This window comes from Acanthopagrus latus, chromosome 8 (assembly GCF_904848185.1).
Source record: "Acanthopagrus latus isolate v.2019 chromosome 8, fAcaLat1.1, whole genome shotgun sequence".
NCBI classification, from domain to species: Eukaryota; Metazoa; Chordata; class Actinopteri; order Spariformes; family Sparidae; genus Acanthopagrus; species Acanthopagrus latus.
In genome coordinates this window covers 219,195-230,000 of record NC_051046.1, presented here as the reverse complement: position 1 = coordinate 230,000, position 10,806 = coordinate 219,195, and the positions used below count along the sequence as shown (strand labels likewise).

Genomic DNA, 10,806 nt, shown 5'->3' with positions numbered 1-10,806 from the left:
AGGAAAAAAACTCCAGACGGCTAGTCATCAGCCAGGTACTACAGGTATGTCAGGTACCACGGGTATGTCAGGTACCACGGGTATGTCAGGTACTACAGGTGTGACAGGTACTACAGGTGTGACAGGTACTACAGGTATGTCAGGTACCACGGGTATGTCAGGTACTACAGGTGTGACAGGTACTACAGGTATGTCAGGTACCACGGGTATGTCAGGTACTACAGGTGTGACAGGTACTACAGGTGTGACAGGTGCTACAGGTATGTCAGGTACCACGGGTATGTCAGGTACCACAGGTGTGACAGGTATCACGGGTATGTCAGGTACCACAGGTGTGACAGGTATCACGGGTATGTCAGGTACCATGGGTATGTCAGGTACCACAGGTGTGACAGGTATCACGGGTATGTCAGGTACCACAGGTGTGACAGGTATCACGGGTATGTCAGGTACCATGGGTATGTCAAATACCACGGGTGATAAAACGGCTGAAGAACCTCCTCACTGAACTAACATTTCATGATTTCACAGCAGTTTGTTCTGTTAGTCAAGGTTTTAAAACATCAGTAAACTCTTTACTGCACTCAACTGTGCTTCTTCACTTTGCTCTGCAGGTAACCTGTAACAGGTGTGAGAGCATAATGAGAGTGGAAGAAGAAGACTCACTCTCTCCATTGGTGCAGGGTTTCTTCCTGAAGGACACGGCATTGATCATGTCCCACTCCGTCTCATAGCTCAGCTGGGTTTCTAACAGCTGCTGCTGCGACTTCTCACCTGAACACTGGTTCCACTCCATCACTGAGCTGGAGTCCTGACACACACACACACACACACACACACACACACACACACACAAACACACACACATCATCGTTTGCTGTCGTCTTCCAGCTGTTAAGTTACATATCTGTGCTGTACTCTGGTACACAAACCTTCCCAGCACACAGCATGTTTGACGGGTCCACAGCATCGTCCACAGGCCTGTACTCCACCATGATTTCAGCATCCTGGCAGGGAGCAGACACAACCTCTTTCAGACCAGCGGCAGAACACCTCAAGCAAAGCTTTTTATAAGTCACTAGTATCCAACCTTTTAGGAGCCATTAAGAATCAAGTGGAGCCTAATCACCTGTCAGTTATTCTGATTATATGATAAAGTAAATGTTTGCTTTCAGCTTCCTCATGTGAAGTTTTCTGATTCTTCTTCGACAGTAAAGTAAAGATTTAGCTGTTTCCACCCATGTGTGATGTCATGTTTGTTTTACATTTACATTTTAGGGCATTTATCAGACTCTTCTGTCCTCAGTGACTTACAGTAATTCATACATACATTCGTACACTGATGGCGGTGGCTGCCATGTTTTACCTTGTCAACAATCCGAAGTGAGCCAGAAATGAGTAAATACTGCTCGCTGCCTTCGTCCTCGCTACCTGGATGAATGAAAACTCCTTCATGTTCAAACAGAACCTGTGTGATGGGCGAAATATGAAAGGGTTAGTGTGTGAGGTGTCACATTCAGCAGGACTGCGGAGAAAGTGATGACGACGTGAGGAGCAGTAAAAAAAACATTTCAGATTTAAACACACACCTTAACATGACCTTTACAGCTTTTCAAACAGTTTTGTGTCACTATGTTGGTAGTAAATTAATCATGGTAAACTTTTCTCCGCTTTGCTGCACACACCGTCTAACATCTGCCAAAAATGTGCCATTTCATGTTTAGTAAGCGTGCACCCTTAGACAAAAACAGTGGAGTTGGATTGAGAGAGCGCTGACCTCTCTCTTGGTCTTGGATCGAGTGATCAAGCTGTCTGAACTAGGCAGAGCTGATCAACTATAAACCAGCTCAGTTACTACGCTGCCTTTTCTGTTTAAATGTTCTCAGAAACAAACGTTAGTTACTGATCAGCTGCAGTAAAGCTTGAGAACAGGAAGCGGCCACCATCTTGTTTCTGCACTGTGAAAACAGGGATGGAAAACTCTGATCAAACTGTGACACAAGGTAGCGCTGACTGAATCTGGACCAGGTTCCAGTTCACTGTCTACTTCTCTCCGACCGTGTTCTCACATATTTCACTTGTCATCTGTAATACCAGGTTTTTGTTGATTTACAGTTTGTTTCCAAACCAAGCCCCTCCCAGTTCGCAGTACGTCACCAATCAGCAGCAGTGTTTATTGGTCCATTGTGGTGCAGTGCATTGTGGTTTTGTTCACGTTTTCTACATTTTGAACAGAAGGGAAGAACACAGCTATTTATCTCTGTTTGTCTGATCATGACACAAACATACAGTATTGGTGTCTTTGCAGTCTTATGACAGAGTTGTCTGTCCAGCTGTGAAATGCGTTCACTGCTTTTCTTACTGTTAGCCATCCCTCAATTCGTTACATCCATCCATGTTGTCTTCAAATCCACCAGACTCTTTTCACAAAAACTGTAATTCTACCTTGTAAAAAACTGCCAGTGGTGCGTCGATCAGTCTGTTTTTGTGAATTCTGTGTTTTAATGGGTTGGTTCAGATTCACTCAATACACACAATAACATACTAACTGATTACCTGAGGCAGCAGCAGGGCAGCAACACCTGGGCTCTACTACATAAAATGAAACAGTGTTAAAGGAGTCTGGATGCTGCAGCTTCAGCTTCCCGTCACAAAATGCTGTCTGAAACAACAGCTCCAGAAACAGTAATGTTCATTGAAGTGTTCCCTGTCAGGATGATTTGACAAGTCAGACCTGCAGCAGGTCGAGATGAACCATCAGCGTTTCAAACATGTCTCACAGTTTGTTCAGATGTATCTCCTCTGAACACACCTGAGGTTCAGCGGCAGGTACTCACATCTGACTGACTGAGAGTAGTTTAAACTCCTTCTGTGTTGAGAAACTTTGTTAGCCGCGATGCTAACGATAGCATTAACGGCGTCAGCTAACTGGACTATGTTTACATTTTTAAATGCCGTAAAGATTGTTTTACCATTGTGTTATTCATTGAGTGGTTAAGTTATCGACCCAACGGGCTGCCTGTTGTTTAGAAGCTAACTGTTGACCACTTTAGTGACTTCTGTGCGGCCCGACCTGCTAACAGCCGTCAGCTCGCTTCGTTACTACGATGCTAATGTTCAGAGCGGTGTTCGGAGCCTCTGGGTCGGTTCGTCGGTGTGAAAACAATGAGTCCAGATGAACAGTGATGTCGTTAACACAGGCTCACAGCAGACTGCAGTGACTTTGGGGCATGTGTTCGGACTGCTGCTGTGAGCGGAGGGTGTCGTTGTGGCTACAATACAGCTAGCACAGCGGCTAACGCTAGCTAACTTCAGCTAACTCATCACCAGTTTAGTTAAGTGAGCTGCAGTGACAATCAGTGACACACTGACGGCACCTGGCAGAGTTATCAATAACAGGAAGTGACAGACTTCATAAAGATTAATAATGTTAACATGTTTTTACCTTCACCACAGAATCCGCCGCCATGTCACCTGCTCTCTCTGCTGATGACGTCAGCAGCTCACGTGCCTGTCAACTTCCAAAACAAAACTGACAACTCAGCTTCCGGTAAAAGCTCTGCGCACGCGCACTGAGTTACTATTTGTCTTTTTCTTTATATTGTGTTTTGTTTTGTTTTGTTTTTTGATATAAGAAAAAAATAAAATCAAACGCAGTTTTTTTCTATTCTTTCTAAAACTATTTAATCAAATAAAGCTGCTGACTTCAAAACGACCTGAAAACAGAGAGTGAATCAGAATCAGAATCAGAATCAGAAAAAGCTTTATTGCCAAGTACGATTTTACACATACGAGGAATTTGTTGTGGTGATATTGGTGCATGCATCAAATAACTATTAAGTGAAAATATAACAAATTAACAATATAAACTATTTAAAGAATAGAAAATATAACAAATTAACAATATAAACTATTTTAAAAAGTAGAAAATATAACTATACAATATAAATGTATATACACAATCTGTTTTTTGGGTAAAAGGATAAAAGGAGCAGACCGGCTGGCAGTGAACAATTACAAGAATGATGTGCAATGAAATGTGCAAATGAACAGGATGTTCAAGCTGAGCGTTAATGTAACGCATAGAGTTATGGTGCTGTCAGTGTGACAGTAGAGTCAGTGGTAGAGGTGGAGTGTGAGGAGTGTCAGGGGGGATTCAGGCCTTGTTGATAAGGCTGACAGCAGACGGGAAGAAACTGTTCTTGTGGCGTGAGGTTTTGGTCCTGATGGACCGCAGCCTCCTGCCAGAGGGGAGTGTCTCAAAGAGTTTGTGACCGGGACGGAAGGGATCAGCAACAATCTTTCCTGCACGCCTCAGGGTCCTGGAGGTGTACAGGTCCTGAAGAGACGGGAGGTTGCAGCCAATCACCTTCTCTGCTGACCGAATGACACGCTGCAGCCTGCCCTTGTCCTGGTGGCAGCAGCGTACCAGATGGTGATGGAGGAGGTGAGGATGGACTCAATGATGGCTGTGTAGAAGTGCACCATCATTGTCTTTGGCAGACTGAATTTCTGCAGCTGCCGCAGGAAGTACATCCTCTGCTGTGCTTTCTTGATGAGGGAGCTAATGTTCAGCTCCCACTTGAGGTCCTGGGAGATGATTGTTCCCAGGAAGCGGAAAGACTCCACAGTGTCAATAGTGGAGTCACAGAGGGTGATGGGGGCAGGTGAGGCTGAGTTCTTCCTGTAGTCCACAACCATCTCCACTGTCTTTAGAGCATTGAGCTCAAGGCTGTTCTGGTTGCACCAGGTCACCAGGTGGTCAACCTCCCACCTGTAGGCGGACTCGTCACCATCAGAGATGAGACCAATGAGGGTGGTGTCGTCCGCAAACTTCAGGAGCTTGACGGACTGGTGACTGGAGGTGCAGCTGTTGGTGTACAGGGAGAAGAGCAGAGGAGAAAGAACACAGCCCTGGGGGGATCCAGTACTGATAGTCTGTGCATCGGAGAGGATATGAACATTAAATTAGAGACAATAAATTGTACTTTTATGTTTAAAAGTGACCGGACATACAAGAGCCTTCTGTGTGACAGCCTCCACTCTGTGGAACACTCTCCCAGCTGAAATCCACAAAGAGACTTCTCTGGAGACTTTTTAATAAGGCCTATCAGATCTCGCTCCGCCCCATCAATCAACTTTTCTCTCTTTATCCTACTGCATTTTTGGTTTATCCATTTATTCTTTGTATAGTTGTTAAGTCTCTTAGTTAGAATCAGAATCAGAATCAGAATCAGAAAAAGCTTTATTGCCAAGTACGATGTTACACATACGAGGAATTTGTTGTGGTGATATTGGTGCATGCATCAAATAACTATTAAGTGAAAATATAACAAATTAACAATATAAACTATTTAAAGAATAGAAAATATAACAAATTAACAATATAAACTATTTTAAAAAGTAGAAAATATAACTATACAATATAAATATATATACACAATCTGTTTTTTGGGTAAAAGGATAAAAAGGAGCAGACCAGCTGGCAGTGAACAATTACAAGAATGATGTGCAAATGAAAATGTGCAAATGAACAGGATGTTCAAGGTGAGCATTAATGTAACGCATAAAGTTATGGTACTGTCAGTGTGACAGTAGAGTCAGTGGTAGAGGTGGAGTGTGAGGAGTGTCAGGGGGGATTCAGGCCTTGTTGATAAGGCTGACAGCAGACGGGAAGAAACTGTTCTTGTGGCGTGAGGTTTTGGTCCTGATGGACCGCAGCCTCCTGCCAGAGGGGAGTGTCTCAAAGAGTTTGTGACCGGGATGGGAGGGATCAGCAACAATCTTTCCTGCACGCCTCAGGGTCCTGGAGGTGTACAGGTCCTGAAGAGACGGGAGGTTGCAGCCAATCACCTTCTCTGCTGACCGAATGACACGCTGCAGCCTGCCCTTGTCCTTGGCGGTGGCAGCAGCGTACCAGATGGTGATGGAGGAGGTGAGGATGGACTCAATGATGGCTGTGTAGAAGTGCACCATCATTGTCTTCGGCAGACTGAATTTCTGCAGCTGCCGCAGGAAGTACATCCTCTGCTGTGCTTTCTTGGTGAGGGAGCTAATGTTCAGCTCCCACTTGAGGTCCTGGGAGATGATTGTTCCCAGGAAGCGGAAAGACTCCACAGTGTCAATAGTGGAGTCACAGAGGGTGATGGGGGCAGGTGAGGCTGAGTTCTTCCTGTAGTCCACAACCATCTCCACTGTCTTTAGAGCATTGAGCTCAAGGCTGTTCTGGTTGCACCAGGTCACCAGGTGGTCAACCTCCCACCTGTAGGCGGACTCGTCACCATCAGAGATGAGTCCGATGAGGGTGGTGTCGTCCGCAAACTTCAGGAGCTTGACGGACTGGTGACTGGAGGTGCAGCTGTTGGTGTACAGGGAGAAGAGCAGAGGAGAAAGAACACAGCCCTGGGGGGATCCGGTACTGACAGTCTGTGCATCGGAGATGTGTTTTCCCAGCTTTACACACTGTTTCCTGTCTGACAGGAAGTCAGTAATCCACCTGCAGGTGGAGTCAGGCACGTTCAGCTGGGAGAGCTTCTCCTGTAGCAGAGCTGGGATGATGGTGTTGAAAGCAGAGCTGAAATCCACAAACAGGATCCTGGCGTAGGTTCCTGTAGAGTCCAGGTGCTGGAGGATATAGTGGAGGGCCAGGTTGACAGCATCGTCTACAGACCTGTTGGCTCTGTAGGCAAACTGCAGGGGGTCCAGGAGAGGGTCGGTGATGTCCTTGAGGTGAGAGAGCACAAGGCGCTCAAAGGACTTCATGACCACAGAGGTCAGGGCGACGGGTCTGAAGTCGTTAAGTCCGGTGGTCCTTGGCTTCTTGGGGACAGGGATGATGGTTGAGGTCTTGAAGCAGGCTGGCACGTGACAGGTCTCCAGTGAGGTGTTAAAAATGTCTGTGAACACTGGGGACAGCTGATCAGCACAGTGCTTCAGGGAGGATGGGGAGACCGAATCCGGTCCAGCAGCTTTCCGGGGGTTCTGTCTCTTGAAGAGTTTGTTGACGTCCCTCTCATGGATGGAAAGAGTCGTCACTGAGGAGGGTGGGGAGGGGGGGCCCATTAAGGTGGGCATTGGTGGAGGTGACTGGAGTTGGAGCTGGAGCTGTTGGGAGGTGTCGTGGGGGATGGTGTCAGGACTGTCCCTTTGTCTTTCAAAGCGGCAGTAGAACTCGTTCAGGTCGTTGGCTAGGCGTCGGTCGTTAATGGAGTGGGGGGCTTTAGGCTTGTAGTTGGTGATCTGCCTGAGCCCTTTCCAGACAGACGCAGAGTCGTTAGCTGAGAACTGGTGTTGGAGCTTCTCAGAGTACTGTCGTTTAGCCTCTTTCACCGCCTTGCTAAACTTGTACTTCGCCTCTTTGAATCTGTCTTTGTCCCCACTCCTGAAGGCCTCTTCCTTAGCAAGCCTTAGCTGTCTGAGTTTGGCTGTGAACCAGGCTTTGTCATTGTTGTCACTCACCCTGGTGCGTGTTGGAACACAGCAGTCTTCACAGAAGCTGATGTATGACGTCACAGCCTCTGTGTACTCATCCAGACTGTTGGTAGCAGTCCTGAACACATCCCAGTCAGTAGAGTCCAAACACGCCTGGAGATCCTCCACAGCTTCACTGGTCCACGTCTTTGAAGTCCTCACTACAGGTTTGCAGAGCTTTAGTTTCTGCCTGTAGGCAGGAATCAGGTGGAGCATGACGTGGTCAGAGTGACCCAGTGCAGCACGGGGGACGGCGTGATAAGCATCCCTGACTGTGGTGTAACAGTGATCCAGAATTTTCCCCTCTCTGGTCTGGTTAGTGTCCTTGGGTACCTTGAAAGGCACCATAAAAATTAAATGAATTATTATTATCATGTCATGTTTGATTGTCCAAACCACTTATCCCTTTCCATGGGGTTACGGGGTGTTGCTGCTGGAGCCAATCCCAGCCTTGTCTCAGGTCGAGGGCAGGGTGCTCCCTGGATAAGTCGCCAGCTCATCGCAGGGCCCTTACTAGTGAGCATCGTGGGGTTCAATATCTCGCTCAAGGACACTTCGACATGCAGCTCAGCACTGCCCGGAGCTGGGATTTGAACCAGTGACCTTCCGATCACTAGTTGACCTGCTCTACCCGCTGAGCTACAGCCGCCCTCTTATTATTATTATTATTATTATTATTATTATTATTATTATTATTATTATTATTATTATTATTATTATTATTATTATTATTATTATTATTATTATTATTATTATTATTATTATTATTATTATTATTATTAAGAGATAGAGGAACATCTGCAGCAGTGGCTGTTATTGACTTTCAGAAACAGGTGAGTATAAAAAATCCCATTGAACAGATTAAGCTGATTTTAATGAGGCTTTCTGCTTTACAACACTTGTCACAGTCACTCACTGAAGGCAGAGGCTGCCACACAGTACCAGCTGCTCATCAGGAGCATTTTGGGGTTCAGTACCTTGCTCAGGGGATACCTCGACCTGCGGCCAGGAAGCCAGGGATTCAGACCAACAACCTTCTGATTACTGGAGATCCCGCTTGACCTCCTCAGCTACTGCTGCCCCGTGAGTTTTACTTTCACAGAAACATCTATTAAAATCATCATGATGTGATATTTGTTGGGTCTATACTGAACAAACATCTATTATTTAATCTGAAAAATAAAATGTAAAAGATATTTATAATGCCTGACTTCATGTATTTGTTCTGCTTTTTGGTTAAATGTTGTGTTTTGTAATGTTTATGAAAATGTTCATGAAAGTATTCTGATAATAAAGTGAAAATGATGATCATAGAAAATACAGAGGTGTGAACGGTTAAAAAGAATGTGAAAAGAAAGAGTGTACAATTTATTACAGAACACTGCAGCCAACACCGTGGAAGTAAACACTGTAAAGAGATAAAGAAAATTGACTGGACAAACATGTATAATATACATTATATGTATGTATACATGTTGTATAGTGTGCAGGATCTATATTACACATATACAGTGACAGTGCATGAGCACGAGTTTATGTTTAAAATGATGCATTATAATGTATTATAATGTTCACCTCGACCCTGCAAAGCATGATGACCCCCCTGAAAAAACAACGTATATGCATATGTATGTTCTTCTAATCACAGTTATAATCAAGACCTGGAGAAGTGAAATTATGGTTTGATGGAAGAACTACGCGGTCTGTACATATTCAGGAGATAAGTGACAAGTGTCAGAAGGTCTTATATGTCCTGAGATGTCTGGTTGGAGGTGAAGAGGGTTCGGGTTAGAGAACAACACTGAAGACCATTTTATATAAGATCAGTGGAGATCTGACATAAAACCAGGACAATTCATTATAATCAAAGTCAACAGGAATGTGTTGATGAGGTGACGATCCTCCATGTCAGACCGCGTCACAGTCACATTAATACATCTCTCAAACACATACTTAGGGTGTTTTGAGAACATTTTGAATTCTGCTCTCAAGGGAACAACTGGAGTGTGAATGTAAGAGTGGCGTTTTTTACACATCAGATTTTCTCTTCTGAAGCAAAACACTTAGAGTTAAAAACAAATCACCAACAGTTACATGTTGTCAAGATGCAATTTATGTATTATCAGATTTTTGTTCAGGTAACAGAATTTCTGACACTTTGACCATTTTTGAAATTTGCCTTGACAACAGCTGCCTGGACAGTGACTCCCTGAGTCGACAAATGAAGCTACACAGCAGGTCTCGCTTCCAGCCAATTAGCTCAGTGAGTTAGGAGCTGGTTCTTGGTATCAGGGGTTGTGGGTTTGAGACCCAGTAAGGATGATGATGATGATGGCAGATCAAAATGTCAGCTGTCCTCAACATGAAACACCAGACAACTGTCCTGATGGTGGCATCCCAGCAAGCCTCTAAATTTAATAAAAACAAACAGCTTGGACCGGACTGTAGGTGAAAGCTAACTAAATTTTGCACCAAGGTCCAGTCCCATGCCAGATAACCTCAGCTGTAAACACAAGCCAATAGTCCTGATGGTGGCGCTACAGCAAGCATCTAAACTTCAAAACATTGAAAATTCATAACAAATCAACCCACTAGAACTTCACACTTTCATCAAACTGTAGCCCCAATACTAAAGAAACTTATGTACATTTAAACCTATTAAAAATTGTGAAGTCCATCACTCAATTTTTTTCAAAAACTGTAAAACTTCTTAAACTTATTTCCTCTCTCCTCCTTTGATTTATCAAAAACTGAGCCTCAAAAACTGAATTTTTCACAGCATTTTAAATTTTTCTTTCATGTGAACAATTGGAGTCAATGCAATAATGACATAGCTAAACATCAGTTTTAGTTCACTTATGGAGCTAATCACTGATTTTTAAAAACAAATTACCAACATCTCCATGCTGCAATTGTGTATTTTCAGATTTTTGTCTTGATAACTGAATTTTTTACAATGGTTTCAAATCTGCCTGCACAACAGTGAATGGCTTACTCAATTTGTGAAGCCACTGTTGTATTGCCACTTGCCAATTAGCTCAGAACAATAGATGACAGTCTTTGGTTCCAGAAGTTGTTTGTTCAGGCCTCAAGTGGTCACAAATGAACATTGTTGTCAACTGTCTCGTCTTCCTATTCTCCTGTTTGTTGCTCAGAATTGCCTATTTTTTTTAAAAAATATGCATTTATGTCGCGTTACAAAAAATAACGCCAACATTTATTTTCTTTTTCTTTGTTTTCTTTTCCGTATGTTCACACATGCACACACACACGCACGCACATGCACGCACGGACTGCAGTCACACTCCAGTCCAGCCGGTGGCACTAATGTTGACC

The 10,806-nt window shown here is 44.2% G+C and overlaps 1 protein-coding gene across 2 annotated transcripts in view; it reads right to left on the bottom strand.

Moving 5' to 3' along the window:
- tbc1d15 (TBC1 domain family, member 15) overlaps window positions 1–3,557 on the bottom strand; it is a 19,611-nt gene extending 16,054 nt beyond the window's left edge. For both annotated transcript variants that reach the window (XM_037107449.1, XM_037107451.1), the window contains exons 1-4: window positions 3,446–3,557; window positions 1,367–1,468; window positions 933–1,007; window positions 667–811 (exon numbers count right to left, since the gene is read on the bottom strand). In XM_037107449.1, the coding sequence (XP_036963344.1) occupies window positions 667–811; window positions 933–1,007; window positions 1,367–1,468; window positions 3,446–3,469 (346 nt within the window). In that variant the 5' untranslated portion in view covers window positions 3,470–3,557. The remainder of the gene's footprint in view (window positions 1–666; window positions 812–932; window positions 1,008–1,366; window positions 1,469–3,445) is intronic.
- Window positions 3,558–10,806: the final 7,249 nt, after the last annotated feature.